The sequence below is a fragment of the Parambassis ranga genome, chromosome 24, assembly GCF_900634625.1.
Source record: "Parambassis ranga chromosome 24, fParRan2.1, whole genome shotgun sequence".
NCBI classification, from domain to species: domain Eukaryota; kingdom Metazoa; phylum Chordata; class Actinopteri; family Ambassidae; genus Parambassis; species Parambassis ranga.
The window spans coordinates 4,370,324-4,386,978 of record NC_041043.1 but is presented as its reverse complement, the minus strand read 5'-3'; the positions used below and the strand labels follow the sequence as shown (position 1 = coordinate 4,386,978).

The window sequence follows — 16,655 nt, the reverse complement described above, 5'->3', positions numbered from 1 at the left end:
TTTATTTTAAACTCAGGAGTCATATTTTGGTCTCATGTAACCAGGTAGTATTGGCACTTTTTGATCAAATTTCAATACAAGAAGTGTCTATATCTATCTATATCTATCTATATATATATAGATAGATATATATATCTATCTATATATATATATATATAGATATAGATATATATATATATATATATATATAGAAATAAAACTGTGTTGACTGTCTTATAAGGACGACCCTAAGTAATTCTATTCTTGAATCCACAAACAGATGTGGATCTGACATTAGCTTATATTATTTAACTGGCATTTAAGAGAAGCAGGTAACAGTCTGCAGTGCTGGTTCCTTATTCAGCATCTGTTCACACATGGAAGTCTTCAATGAGAGTGAGGACCATGCCACTGACATATTCTGGTAAAATACACGTATATCTGTGGAGACAGCAAGTGGTGAAAACGGGAATAAAAGATAAATTTAGGATTTCCAATCTATAAATACTTTGATTAAATGACACACTGGCTGCTATCAAGACTTGATAGCTATAGAAGGCACTGCACTGTGAATTAAACAAAAAAAGGTTAAATCACTACAACCTCTTTGAGGTTCTTTAAATGATATTTCGTTTTCTTTAAATGCTGACGTAGCTGTTTAAATGGGCTGATCCCCTTTTATAGGAAGCAAATACATTAACCAAACACTAGGATTGCATCCCTGAGGTGCCGGACAACCTTCGCCAAGTATAAAAATATCTCATAATAAATCATACTTGAGAACAAAAATACACAACAATAAACTATTAAATATTATAAAATATATTTCATAAGGGTTGAGATGAATTTCCCTCCCACACACACACAAAAAATATCTTTTGGTTTTAGAAAGCTGAAAAGGCAGCATGGTTATTCACTGTGGAAAGATTGTCTTACAATATCTCAGAGCGCACTGGCTTTACACTGCTCCTCTGTTTGAGTTCACACTTGAATACTGGAGGGTACTGAGCATAAAGTGTCACAGCTGCCCTGCGTTCTGTATAAAACAGACCCACGTAAGGCCTTGGTCCTTCAGTCACCGTGTAGTCTCTGCGGGCCTGTGTGTCGTAGGCAGTGTACCCATAAACCCCCCACTTCAAAAAAGGCCGGCTGAGGTCACGGGAGAGGCAGTGTACCCTTTAACCTCTCACTTCCGGCAGTAAGAGGCTAGCATACCATGCAGAGGGGGAGCTTCTAGTCCTACTGAATGGGGTATGACTTATGATACCCAGAGGAGTCTGCAAAGCAGAAGTCTGCATCAGTGTGTGTTGCCTTTGCTTGTATCCTCCCTCTATTCTCCTCCGAATCAAGTGCGTGCTAAATTTTGTTCAAGTAAGCCTTCTGTAAAAAAAAACCCTCAGTAATATCGATTGAGGCTCCGTGTCCCTGGGATGTCCGGCTGCCCATTCATCCAGATCTCTCTGATGATCCTCTCCCTTTCCTCCAGCCTCTGTGCTCTTTCCAGCTCTTCTGCCGACGTGAACACGTTCATGTTAAGTGTGCGCTCGAACCGCCGGTGCCGCCGAGCCGACAGGTCCGAGGTGGTGTCCCAGTCCGAGTCCGAGTCGCTGGAGTCGGAGGACGAGTCGGCGGTCCGCGCCTTTTTCTTTGCAGGAGGCCGTTGGCGGGACTGGCAGTCCGTGCGACAGGAGATCTGGACCACGAGGGCGAAGAGAGTGAGGAAGAGGCCCAAACACACCCCACAGACGAAGAAGAGAGCGGCCCTCTCTGGGTGGTCTGTTGTAGAGGAGACAGAGCAAGAAGACGAGTGTTACATTTAGTTGATTTCTGACAGAAAACATGTCAAACATGTAATTGGAAGATTCTGACTGATGTTGGGTCCTCTGGTCTGTTTAGCTATGTAGATACATATATATCACCTGATGGCACACTCAGTCCAGAGGCTGCTATGTTTGTCCTCCCCTCCTCCTTCCACTTAAACAACCCCTCATCTTCCTCTTTTTTTTATCTTTCCTCCACAACGGCAAGAACCAGAATGACAACTTCTGCATCCTGTTCATCTCTAATATGATCTATAGATAACTCGTTTGCATTCTTGTAGTTCATCTTGATAGTAGGTCCTCCACTCCCTGTGCTCTGACTCACCCTCCATTCATGTACATCATTTGTTTGACTTCAACAAACATGAGCTTGGTTCCAAAGCAAACATAAAGATCAAATACAGTATATGTCGAATGTAAAAAAATAATGGTGGAATGAAAAACTACCTCAGCATGTGCTTTGTCTGTATTTCACAAAGTATAAACTGTTTATTTTAGACACAGAGTGGAAGGTAATAAAACAGGAAACACACTAACTATTCCGGAGGCTGTTTTAGCAGCTGCTTGGAGCAGGTGACGGACGGTGTGTGCAGCCTTTATCTCTGCCTAACATCTGCATTCCATAGGCCCACATTAACCCGCATTTCAGAGCTGGGAAAAGGGAAATCCTCACCCAAACAAAAGAACACCACACACACACATATATGCTATACGCTACATGGGTATGTAGACACCTTAGCCCTTGTATGTGTTTCCTAGTCTCCATTCTTTTGGAGGTCAGGAGAAGAGGAAAGTTCTTCCACATGTAGACCATTTTCTAAACTTTATGCACCATATTGAATCGAAATCCAAAGAATTATTTGAATTATTAACGGTATGCCAAGGTGGGGGCCAAGGTGCAAACATGCACCCATATTGTGATTAGGTGAATCTTGCCCTACCTGATATGTAAGTGTAGGCTGCCAGTGCGTTACTGATGAGGGCCATGTTGGCACTTGAAGTGGAGTTGATGATGGGATTCATATCCGGAGGCTGCTGTGGACTTTCTCCTCCTATTCCTCCTCTTCTTCCTCCTCCTCCTCCTTCTCCTCCTGCTCTTCCTGTTTCCGAAGACTTTGTTTCCCGACTCTTCTTCTTATCTAGAAATGAAACGACAGGACAGCATTTGATGTCACAGAGCAGATTTCTAATGAATTACTGACCTATGATCAATCATACACAAGAAGCAGTTGTCATGTGTACAGTCAGATTATGATGTTTCTGCTTTGGTCATCAACAGTAAAGAGAGAGTTTACGGTCTCTGAACTGCTGTTACAACATCGGTTCAAATACCAAGTCATCTCCAGTCTCTGTGGTTTTTAGCAGCTTTTCGGGGAAGCATGCATCACACATAAGACGCACACATGTGCACAGGGAGCGGTGTGATTCAGAAGATAACACAACATCCGCTTCTGTCAAATTCATTCTGACTCAGGCCGTTTAGAAACAGAGAACCACATGGAAAAAGACTGCACACTGGCAACATTTCAAACAATCTCACAAAAAAAGTTCTATTTATAGATGGGAACAACTGCTTCCCCCTCTGGATTTTCATCTCACTCGAAGTTCTTTCAGTGTTTACATGCTGCGCTGCGTTGTGTACACCAGAGAGTGTCTTGAGAAGACAGGAGCGCAGGGATTTCTTCAGAGGAATTCATTCTCTGAGCCCAGCCCCTTCTAGTTAAGATGTTCAGGTGAGATAATGTGACTACTAGAACTAGAAAATGAGCAAAGCCTCGCTGAAAAACAAACTAAACAGAAGCTTTGTCCTGCGCTCTAAGAATCTGTATCTGTGTGTGAGTACAGTCATATCTGCAGGTAGGCATGCTTTGGCCAACTGTCACACACACACCAATGACCTCTAATTGCAGAGTCTCTAAGGTGTGTCGGGTCCTCTTTATCTGATAAATGCAGTTTAGACTGGAATTGCTCACTGAGGAGGTAAACGTTTCCACCTGGACCCACTGCTGTGGTGCACACATCAGTACATGCTTAAACACAAGCTCTCTTTCTAATAAATGGAAGAATATCCAGGAAAATGTGTCAATAGAAACCTATTCAAATACATCATGGTTTATGTCACTATGTCACACTCTAAAACATTTTTATTTGGAAATTTAACACAGTTTTAACAATGGAATGCTATGTGTCTGTGTGGACATCAGTTCACTCAAGCTATAAGATCAAATCTGTTTTATTACACATCACTTTGGTTTGTTTAAACTGACCAAACAGCATAGCACCCATGAACTCAGTAGAATAAAAGCGAAAAAAAATTACATCTTGTAATGCTACATCCCTTGTTTTTTAGCCATTTTGCCCATTATCACACAATCACAAGCCGGGTTTTTCACCTATAGGTGGAGAGTTCAATGCCGATGCAAGGAAGTAAAGCCACTCATGCCTTAGAAGCTGTCAGCACCACAGCACACATCTCCTGTCCTCTCCCTCTCTTAACTCCTCATTCATTCGTCTATCCTCCTAATCAGTACAGTGCCGGTAGCTGAGCAGAGTAATTAGTGTGCTGGATGCAGGCCACCATCCCTCATGAATAAAGCTTTGTTTGAGGTTCCCTCCTGGCTGGCTGGCGTCTCGTCTTTTTTTCATTCTTTCATTTTATTGTTGTCTCCCTCATTCTTTCTTTCTCTCTCTGGGACACGTTAAAAGACTGACTTGGACTGTGGTTACATATAGTGCAGTCATTGCCTCTTGGAAAGCAGTATATTTTTTAAGACCGGTGATCATAGTAAGTGGTCCTAACCAATGGCTCTGTTAGGATATATACATATGGAAACAGTTGATCTCATGTGACTTTTAATATACACACACGTATATGCCTTGACTTGAGACATGAGCTACGGTTTCTCTTGATGCCTGGGAGGCCTTGAGAATGTTTAGTGTTAACTGCTCACCACAGGAGGCTGTGACTTGGCCTGAGCGTTTAAACGCTCGTCATTTTGCTCACCTGGAACAGAGTCAATGCTTTTGACTAAGCTCCCTTCCGGAGGGCCGTCTCCCACCACGTTGGGGTCATGGGCACTGGATGGGGTGTGGTACACTGATGGTCTGGGGCCCTGCTCCTGGAGCAACTTCTTTGGAACTTCAAAGAGAAGAAGAGCAAGTGTAAGAAGATAGCTGAAACTGAAACGTATACAGGTAGTAGTTATTTCTAGTTAGAGTTCAGAGTTCACCTGCTGATAATCATCTACACATATCAAAATATGAGTTGCAGTTAACCATGGAGAGGCATGGAGAGGTAGAGATACAAAAGTACAGTATAAATTCATAAACCAATACATTAAGCAATGAATCAATAAATAATAAATATTTTATATATAAATATAAAATAAATATTTAAAAAAAAATCCAACACTGACATATTCAACAGTTTTAAATTTGGATATGGTGAAACTTTCAGAAAAACATCATCATATGTCTGGAGACATTATTCACTTGTTCATGACACCCTACCCACTACATGGGAGTTATCTGTAGAGGACTATGCAGTGAGCTCAATGGCAAAATGAAGCATCAGAATAGGGAAGGAGAAGCAGCAAAATGTCTTCAACAAACTCTACTTGACTGAACATCAGTGTTTTTCACACTGTACAAAACAAAAAATGTACACAGATCTATCTCACCACTCATCAAAGAAAAAGAATCTTAACACCGTTAATGCCTCCACAGTCTATATCCTACAGCAGATGCTGTTGATGGATACTCACATTAATGCCTCATGCTTTTCAAAGCAAAAACACTCAGAGGAGTAAGGAGCTATGAATAAGACAGCTGTAGACAGCATGGTGGCAATGATTCACACACTCCGCCGACCTTGCACGTTGATTCCCAAAACTTAAACTGCCCCCCCCTCACCAAACTACCCACCTCTCTACAGCCCCCTGACCTAACAGAGTCCTGTGAGTCAGGGAGTCTGCACTCTTTTCCCCAGACACCAACCCACAATGCAGTGGGCTACACATTCCTGCCCGCTCACATGTGGTTTCAGAGGCCGGGCCATGCTCCGGTCACTGTGTTTGTCTGCCCTGTCAGATCAGCGGTGGTTTACAGCTCAACAGATGACTGTCTGTCCAGCTGTCTGTCATTCTTGCATTTTCATTGCTCTGGACAAACGGAACGGCCGTGAGGAACAATGCTACTGCGTGGTTTTGCTGACATCAGTGGTACTAATATTGAAAACTGTGACATGTGATTTGGGGTAAAAATGGACCATTTGTTTAAAGGCCGACGAATAAACACACTGATCAAATTTCCAAAGACGTATCTTGGCAGCGATCCAAGAGCCAATCAAAGCGCAGGAAGCGGCCGAGGAGACCACAGTGCCTCCCCCTGTTCACTGGATACTACTAATGGCCTGGACACATTACAAGATTTTTCCAATTGCAAGCAATGATTAAAAGATTGAGCAGGCACATTTAACTACTGACAAGAAGTCCTTTAAAGTTCATTTTTACGACATTCTTTGGTTTTTATTAAGACAGCTGAGAGGAATGCAGACCAAACAGATGATGTGGCAGTTTCCTGGTGTGTAAGTCATTGCATTCAATTTTTACATTTAATTAATTCTCATTGCAGAAAAGCCCTGTATCAGTATTAACATAAAAAAACTGACATTGGGGCTCTTGATTTTTGACAGATTTTAACTCCTCTCCACTTCAAACTGTTTCTTCAGCCAAAAAAACTGTAAAAACTCAAATCTTTGATATCTGCTGCTGGGATTTTACTCTTTGACAAGTGCTTGTTCAAACATTATGAAGAGAAGGGCCCTGGAGTAAACGCTGTAGGTTTAATGGTGACATTGCTATTGAGTAATTCTCTCATAATTTTCATTCTTTATTTGCATTTTCTGTCACTATAGTGCAGCCAGTGAGAAAAGCTGGGATTACCTATACATAGAAATAGGCGTAGTGCACATTAAAAATGTTATTTAAGCTATTTTTGTGCAAAAAAAGAAACCTGAGAGTCAACCAACAAGCTGCTTTGAAGTGTCACTAACTTGTTCCTGTCTTTTTTTCTACATATTATGAGCCCAAAGGCTGGAGTTTGATGCCAAAACATGGCACAAGTGGTAAATGCATGTTTCACTGTACCGTGAGAATAGCATTGTGTAAAAATAGCTTTATTAATAAGGTGGCAGGTTTGTTGGGCAGGTGGCAGGTGGGTTGCAAAAATACAAAGAGTGACTAGCCTTCATTTACATATGATTATCACTATATGTATGCATTGTGAGAAAAGCATTGTGGGAAACAGCAATGAGGGGCTGGCTGCAAAAAACACAAACAAAAAAACCATAAAAAAAACCCATAGTATCTGGTTTTTATTTACATCTAATAATCATTTTATGCCATTGCTTTGTGAGAACAGCATTAAGATCACAGGTATGTTGCCATGTTGTGAAAACAGGTCTGAAGTCTTTGTTTTGAACTACTAGTCACTATATGCACTGGTGATGTGAGAATAGCATTGTGAGAACTGCAAAAGCAATATAGCATGAGACAGTTGTAGAACCGTATATTCTTACATTTAAAAGCCTTAATGTAATTGCGTCATCTGCTGTGGGGAACCGCAGCAATCTGTCAACTAAATAGGTTAAAATATAAAAAAATTTAAACCCCATTCAACTCTGGTTGGCTCCAACTACATAAACACAGACCCCCACACAAGGATGGAGAAAAATGAAGAAATGGGATTCAGTCTGGCAGTGCCCCCCCCCCCCCCACCTCATCAGTCTGACACACTAATCATGGGTCTTACAACTCACCGTGCTGCCGCCACCATCCCCATGCCACGCCCTGATTATAGCCTTCTGATTGGTCCTAATTGGGTGCACATGTGGCCCTGGGTCACAAACTGAGAGACGCCATAACATGACATACCCGCTCACTCACACGTTTTCACAGTTCCAGGGCATATAACTGACACACCATAGAGCACATGCACTCACAGTCAAATGGACAGTCCAACACACTTGTCTGATAAATGTTCGTCTTCCTGACAATTTCTCATGTTGTTCTCTGGGCTTCCCATGAAGGCAAAAGACAACAGATTATGTTGCTCCTGTAAAAATAATTGTCAGAAAGCACAAACCTCGCGAAGTAAATGGCCACAAACCACACTTAAGGAGCCAAGCAGTTAAAACTGAACCAATAAAAGAGAGACAGAGGAGTGCAAGGGAACAAAAACCAAGCACATAAATCACACTGTGCAGCATGCATTATAATGACATGGTCACATAAACGCAGGGCAAAATGATTCCTCGCAATTCTTAATATAACTCGCTATTTGGGACCAGTGCCTGAGCTGTACCTCTCAGAGGCCTGTATCGCCACAGGGAGCGAAGATACGAGGCGGGAAAAGAGTGCCCATAACAATGGCCTGTGTTTACACTGGCAGAGCCCGGCTTTGTTTTCACTAGGCTCTGCAGGCCAGAGTGTGTGTGCATGTCTGTGTTTGTGGGCCATGTGCTGACCATTGCAGAACACAGTTGGGACAAAGCCCTGTAAGCCAGCGGGGATATAATGAAATATTAAACCGCGCAGAATCTGAGGTGAGATCTGACCTCGGCCAGCAATTTGAACTTACTCTAGCCTTTATGAGTGTACATGGAGGTGGGTGATAGTGGCAACTGAATATTTTGGATATTGTTTCGAAGCTTAAATACTTGCTCTGCTTTAGCTCTGAAACTGAGCCCTAACAAATGACAAGTTGAATCTACAGGGAGTTCTTTTGTGGAGCTCTCTCTTCTAATTCTACTCAAAGCTTGACTAATGTGGTTAAAATGTGCTATGTGTTCATAAAGCTGCAGGAAAGGTGTGTGTGCACAGACACATTTGACAGAGATAACCCCTCTGCATAAAGTTGGTTTCAACTCAGATATAAACCATCTGCAAAAAAACCCACAAATCTTAACATTTCAGATAATGCTTAGATGACAAAACACTTTGAGAAATTTGTTTCCCTTAAACGGACATTTTGGAAAAATGTCCATTGAAACAATGTGCTGGCATATGTGTGTGTGTGTGTGTGTAGGAAGTCTGAGCAAAAGCGTCTGGTTTCAATCAGCATACAGCCAGTGCCTACTTAATCTGCAACATTAAAGTGCTGGTTACAGCTCCACGTTCACTTGATACACACATACGTGCAGTGCCTCAAAAACTCAAATCAATGTTTATAGACACTTTAGACTCACAAAATGCTTTTTATTCCCTTTTAGGTCTTTGCTTTCGGCTTCCCACTCCAGACACCACACAGACAGGCATGCAGGAATCTGCACACTCACGTAAACCCATCCACCACCCCACACACACACAGACACACAGACGTAGCCATTTTTCACTTAGCTAATGGCTTTCCTGCAGAATATCATGCAAGGTGAATAGGGCAAGAGCTAAAGGTGTTGAGATTGAATTCCTCCTCTGCCTCCCTTTTCTCTCCAACTCCCTGTGCAAAACTAACACTATCCAGCTGACAACAGCTTATTGGGCTTTTGTGTGTGTGTGTGTGTGTGAGCACCTCTGACAGCTTTGTGAGAGACTAATTATTCAATATACAGCCAAGATTGTGTGTTGCTTAGTTGAGGATGGCGTAGTATGAAGCTGCAAGTGTGTGTGACTAAGCGGCTCACTGACCTGAGCCAAGCTGTAGTATTACACTCATGTTTACCTTCCCCTTCCAGATGAAGGCACTGCCTCGACCTCACACTGTGAGAACTAATGGTTTTGTAAATGCCGGCCTATCTAAATGTCACAACGCTTGCTCGGCTGAGAGTGTGTGTGTCAGAGGGCATTATTAACACACTCCATCTTGTCTTATGTATACAAAGTGGACCAGCTTTAGCACCAGTAATGTGAACTCCACTAAGGGACCAGCGGGCCGCACTGAGGGCTTTTCCTGGTTCTGCTTCAGTTTTATGTTCATGTTTTATATCCACATCACTACCAGAGTAATAACATACTGGGACTGTGGTAATTGTAAAGAGCCTTAAAGTTACTATGAACTGCATCTATTTTATATTGCTGTCAACAATTTCCCAAAGAACATGGCTCTGGATTTATCAATACAGAACATATGGAAAATACATACTCATAAATTAAAGTTACTATATGTAAATTTTGTAGTTCAGTGTGAGTGTAATCACTCAAGATCAAGAAAAACTATGATAGGATATAACCATTTTGACATTATTTATGTATTGCTTTGCAGAGATATCTACTGAAGCTAGCATGCTAAACAGGCCATGTTTCTATCTAGCAATCAAACTGAGCCAAATGCAGCAAATGACAATATAAACAACAGCACTACTTTATATTGATCCTCTACTGAAAATTTGGAAATGATATGGTTACATAGTGCACTTTTAAGAGAAAATTTAAAGGGCTAGTTTGTGGGGTTACTGGCATCTAGCAGAATGCAACCAACTGAATACACTCCCTTTCAGTTGCAGTACCTACAGTAATTGCCACATTTGACACAGACATTTTGCTAATTGATTCTGTAACTCTTAAACACTGGACTATAAGATGGCCATTAAAATTATTATGCAATAATGAATATGAACATTACCAGTAACAGTGTGTCCTTCAGCAAGAAACTAAATCCATCCCAAAGGTCCTTCTGGAGCTGGAGCTAATCTAAGGTAATTCTCAGTTGGAAAACTGGCTAAGCTTCATGTAGGAAGTTTCCTGCACTGAGTGAATGAATGGGAAGCAGGCATTGTACAGAACATTATGGCCTTAAACCTTACATTTTGTGGAACATTTCAGTTTTTTCCTCCTGGCTCAAATGCTTAAGTGGTTTTAAACAAACCAAATTATCTAGTCAGTGTGAATTGTGTAGAAAAGTTGGCAGGAGCTTCACTCTTCGAGTGCTGAAGAAGCTCAGGGCGTGTTCTTTAATAGAACACAGGTATACAGCATGGTGTCTGTGTTTACTAAGGCATAGCTGGGAAGTGACACAGTCTGCAACCATCCAGAGTCAGTAGTGAGGTCTGGGAATACATTCCAGGCGGGAGAGACTGGAACAGCTCAACCCCCCATCCTGCCCCACTAAACCCCCTGCCCTACATTCAGCTGCAAAGCGTAGAATTTTTCCCCCATTTTCTTTAATGGATAACACACATCTCTCCACTGTGAGACGCCCACAAATGCAAATCTGTGCACACACACACACAGATGCCACAGCATGGGCCCTGAACGTGATCACTCTCACTTCACCACAACCCTCAGTTAAACTGCTAAATCCCAGCTGCTTTGGGTATTTAAACACTCCCCATACATAACACATGTGAACACACACACACAGTGAGCATCATTAAGATGCAAAGACAGAAATAGATACTACACTCACAGTGTGGACCCCACACAGACAGCACTGAAAACATGGTAGACCCCTTTTTTCATCTTTGCAGACTTTTTCCTTGTTTAATCTTTTAAAAAGACATCTATGAAGCCATCCTCCTCATAATACAGTGTTTATGAACCTCTGAATCCACAGCTCATTGTGACCTCTCACTCAGCCTGAGTGGAGGTTTTAAAAGCTCTAATTCTTTTGTATATATTCCACATCTTTACTGGCTGAATTCAGCACAGCTTCAACACTATCTGATGTTCCACTGGGTCAACAAGGATGTGACCAACGCTGAATCATCAAACCGAGCCACCCGCCTGAACACAATCCTTCATATCAGGGTTATGAGGTAATGGTTGCTGGGACAGAGAGCTGCTGAGGTCATCGAATGACAGTATCTTCTACAAACAGTAAAGACGAGAGATCGTCATTTGTTGTCGCTGATATGAAGGTGGGATGGTGTCTAGACACTCTCCCGACAGAAATAAAACATTCAACAAGCATGTTCCAACATATGTCAAGGCCGATCTAAACAATGGTGCTATCTTTAGCCGAAGGCAACAACTGGTCGCACAAGGCAGTTATTAAAATCAACACTTGGCAGCATTAAAGTCTACTGGGACCCGATGAGTGCATAATGTGTGTGCGTGTGTGTGTGTGAAAAATGAATGTTTGATACTGGTTTCAGTAGCACTTTGTTGTATCATCCATGCTAACAGTACAAAAGGAACAATATCTCTGCTCTAATGAGAACATTGATAATAAATAAGATTAATAAGAAAACAAGATAAAAACTTTTATAAAAGAATAATATCTATAGAGTTGACATTGCTGTTGATGAAGAGATCAAACACCACCAAAAATGTGCTTCAACAAGTGAACACACAAAAGAACCCTTCCTTTAAATTAAATCATTTAGGACAAATCAAAAGCCCCACAATGTTATTAGTGACGTCTGTGTGGAACAGAGGAGTCTCTAAAAGGAGCCAAGTGAGACAAAGATGATGTTGACCCTAACACACACTTCTGATATACTTGGAGTGAGACTGATGTGTTCTCATTTGTTTGTGTGATTGTCTGTATCACACTTTTATTCAAATCTTTCTGTTTAACATACTGTGAAATTTCAGGAAGTATCTTCACAATGACTACTACTGGGAGTCAAAGCAGCAACTATCTCAGACCCTGTGACAATATGACCTCACCGTCAGTGTAATTAGATTACAGGCCATTGTCCTGAGTGATGGAGGATATACCCATAACATCGTAACACAGCCGAGTGTGTTTCAGCATCTGTGTGTCATTACGTGCTCTATGATTTGATACAGACCATCGCACTTGAGTCTCTCTTTATCATTCTGGTAAAACACTACCACATGTAGTAGTCAGTGCTAGGCGCTCCTGTGCCCTGTCATTGTCAGGTAATTAAACAAACCCTAAAGTGAGAGTGAATCACAGCTTTCACAGACAGAGAACCAACACCAGCATCGACACATTCAAACTGCAGTCTAGGAGCTGGTTCATGTATACAAGAATATATTTTCCCCTCACGTGTTGACAGTGTGCTGAGCCATATTAGCGGTCAGGCCTGGTCAGAGATAATGACAATGAAGTCAGGATGAGCCTGTCATCGGTGTTATCACGACGAATACACACAACACCCAGAAATGGAAACACCTTGTGTTTAGTCTCCAACTTTTTTCGATTAGCAGCATGCCAAAAATACAAGGTTTATGTAAAAAATTGACATACTGGACTGAACCTGTCTCATCTGAGCCAGTTCTAAGATGATTCTATGTGCTATTATTAGTACCAATTCCTAAAAAAGACTTTAGCGAGCAGGTGCTGTCACAGGCTACACTCAGCAGCTGTTTGCCATCAAGACAAAGGGAGGACAGATGAGAAGGAAAAAGAGAGGAGAAATTGTCTATAAACATTGCCTTTCTGCATTTATAGTTTAGGTCTCCTGCCAAATTGGAGAACATATATTAAGTGGGTCTCTTACACACTCACTTGAGTAAGTTTTAGGATTTCCATCCCCACTGCAGAGGCTGCTTATCTGTATTTGTCCCGTCGTCTAATGCCCCTGTCAGATCAGCTACGCTCTTAAAACAGCTTGAGCTACAACAGATGCAGATGCATGTCCTCAGGGTTAAAAGAGGAGAGCATGGGAGAGCAGCAGAGAGAGAGGAGTGATAGACACAGAGGCTGCCACAGACACTTTTACAGCAGTCTTTAAAATAAACACCTGCTGCCGCGGCTGAACTGCCTGGTGGACATCAGAGATCCTGCTGTTTGTAGCCATACGTCTGTGATTAGATAATGAAGCAGAGCTCAGGGAGGTTATATTATCACAAACCATCTCTTAAATCCTTATGTCTCCATTAAATATCCTGTACAAGCATTGACTTAAACGGAGATATGGAGATAAGGAGGGATGCACATAAAAAGCTCTTAAACTCTGCAGGGCAGTTATGCACGGCTTTTCATGTTCAGTCCTGTCAAGGTGGGAGCAAGGAGGTACAACAGGAAGTTTGTTGTCAGATCAGGGAGGACACTGAGTGTTTTGGAAAGGACAGATGATTGTACCTTCTTGCTCCCACCTTGACAGGACTGAGCATGAAAAGCAGTGCATAACTGTCCTGCAGAGTATTAGGGAGGACACTGAGTGTTTGGAAAGGACAGATGAAAGTAGTTACATCTAAAGCACGCCTGTATCTGGCTGTACTTCCTCCAAAGTGCGCTGATTGGTCCAATTCACCAGTGGTTCAGCCACATGGCCACATGGCGAATGGAGTGGCAACATGGATTCATGATCTTACAAGAACATTCATTAATAAACGCTGTCTGATGACTCAAACGTTATCAAGTTTGGTTGCAGCACCTCAGTCAAGTGATCAAAGGGACACTGTATGTATATTAAGACAATGAAGCTGTGTCTATAATAAGGATAGCGGTTACTAAGGTTAAAGGACAGATGGATTCTGACAGCACCCACCATTCTTTATCACTTCATAACTTCTTCTATGACGTGCTGCACTAACAGTAACAGTAACAGTAACAAACAGCTCTCTGCCCAAAAGCAATCAACATCTTGTTGCAGATCTGTCTTCTCAGTCCAGCCTGCGGTGTTTTCATTCCAGCTGTGCTGTAAATCTTTCCGGTATCAAACAGCTGCAGAAATCCACCAAGAGTGCTCCAACTGTGGCTTACAGACTTAGAAAAAGCAATTTGATCTGCAATAGTTGTAGTTTTTTTTCCCTCAATGCACTGCTGCAGGGGGTGGGGGTGGGGGGGTTCACTGCAGATTTGATGTAAGGCAGACTCACACAAGCACACATTGACACATGGGTCAGCACTTGACACTTTAACTCAAACACATATTATGCAGAACACCTTCTCCAGCACCTCTATTCAACCCTGAGATAGAAAAAGACAGGAAATGAGAGTCAGAGGGATGGAGAGGGGGGAAAATGATGGCCTTCCCCAAGGGCTGTGCCGGCAGATTAGCTCAATTTTATTGGAAAGGATGCAGAAGGTGCAGGCAGAGTTTTGATGTTCTGTGAAATAAGCTCATGGGATTTGTGGTTGACAGACACTTACAGAGACTATAGGAAGTTACTTATCCTGGTCAAGAAACATCCGGACACATAAGACTTTGTAGAGCCTTGAACTTTACAAAGATATTAATTACGGTAATGCACTTTTGATAAGTTGTTGGCAGATGAGCCATGCTTTGTCTTCAATGCTAAGCTAATACAAATGTGCTAACTATTTCTTTCAATGTATTGTGTTGAGTTTAATTTTAAAGCGTGTTAGCAAGGTCAAGAATGTGTCATCACTTCAAGGAGCCATAGTTAGATTTAAAGGAGACCACCCATGAGTTCATCACTTGTGACCTCTAAAGGGCAACTGTCATATTAACACTAGCAGAAATTTTACTAGGCAAATGAAAGAGTAGAAATGATGTGAATCGTGGTTTTCTGTAACATTTTAAAAGGGGTCTTTGTGGGCCTTTTTACTTTTATCATGTAAGAGCAGATCTTGAGGAATCACTGGGATCTTTGATCTGATGTTTCTACTGTTTCTGTCTGTGTGGTTAGTTTTGTTGTATCCAAATATTGGTACATGTCTACATTCAGCAAGTTCAATGTTAAAAATGCTTAAAATTAAATTTAAATAACTATTTTTAATAATAATGTTTTAGACTGAGGTGATCTGACATCAACAGTGTTTACAACCAAAACTTCTGGATCATCCCAGAATCCGTCAGGCTATGAATGCCTGGATCCACAGCGGCCTCGCCAAACACAACTTGGAGGTCTGGCTTTAGCTTTAGCTGATGGACGTCTTTATGTGCGTCGATTAAAAACAAACACACTGGGAGAGAGGCGTCCAGCTTTTCAGTGTGGGCCTAGGGGTGGAAAATCCCTGTTGGACAGGCTTAGACAGGGGAAAGAGTGTAAGACAGTGAACAAGGCTGCTTCGGCCCAATGGACAGGGTAGTCTAGCTTTTGTATCACTGCAGCTATTACTACCATGCTGTACAGCAGACTAACACATGCAAGCTGCAAGACTTTTTGTGTGTTTGTAACACACAGTTCTTCCTAGAATACAACATTTACATGACTTAAGATGGTTGAGACAGAAAAAAAGCCTTCCTAGTTCACATCAGAGCGAATAGTGAATCAATGATATAGACATCAGCAGTTCCACACACTCTGGATTAAACATGTCCGCTATATCCCATCTGAATCACATGTGGGCCGGTTTGTATCAGCATAAATGACTAGGTGCATTAGCATAGCAGCTATTCATAAACCCCACAATGGCACATGGGTACTGGTGTCATGTTGCAGACAGGAAACAGATGGCCTGCTGGGAAAAAAAAAACTCTGCCAAAGAAGGCCACAGAAAACGCTTCCCTCCCTCCACCATCTCTTCATCCACTGTTGGAAGGAAAAGGAAGAGTGGTGGCGCTTGGAGCGTAGATCAGCAGGCTCTGGCTTGAGATCAGAGTGATGGAGTTCTCTGGTAGATTTTTAAATAACAGCCCAGTGTGGTTCTACTGTACTGGGTCTCGGCTGGGGCTCTGTGCCTGGAGGCTATTTAAGAAAGACTGTACGACACATCCCAGTGGGTGAAAAATGTATTTTAAGCCCACTGGGAATAATGTTGCAGTCGTGAGCAACATAGACACCATAAATACAAGTGCAAAGTAGAAGTGCAGCTTGTTGAAATAAGAGAATACATTTAGAAAAGGGAAACATTTATAAACAGAGACTTCAATGAAGAGCTTGATGAAGACACCACCAGCACGTCTGTGTGGTGACCACTCAGCTGAAGCACCTGAAAGAGCCAGTGTGTGAAGTTTACTTCCTCGTGGCCTGACCTATCAGCTGTTGATGACAGATAACCTTTAACCCCAAAAACCAACTATTAGAGTTCAATACT

General features: G+C 42.0%; 1 protein-coding gene across 3 annotated transcripts in view; it reads right to left on the bottom strand.

The window, feature by feature from the left end:
• Positions 1-209: 209 nt before the first annotated feature.
• eva1aa (eva-1 homolog A, regulator of programmed cell death a) overlaps positions 210-16,655 on the bottom strand; it is a 60,227-nt gene continuing 43,781 nt past the window's right edge. For all 3 annotated transcript variants that reach the window (XM_028397216.1, XM_028397217.1, XM_028397218.1), the window contains 3 exons: positions 4,804-4,938; positions 2,741-2,938; positions 210-1,755 (listed from right to left, as the gene is read on the bottom strand). In XM_028397216.1, coding sequence (XP_028253017.1) covers positions 1,376-1,755; positions 2,741-2,938; positions 4,804-4,938 — 713 coding nt within the window. In that variant the 3' untranslated portion in view covers positions 210-1,375. The remainder of the gene's footprint in view (positions 1,756-2,740; positions 2,939-4,803; positions 4,939-16,655) is intronic.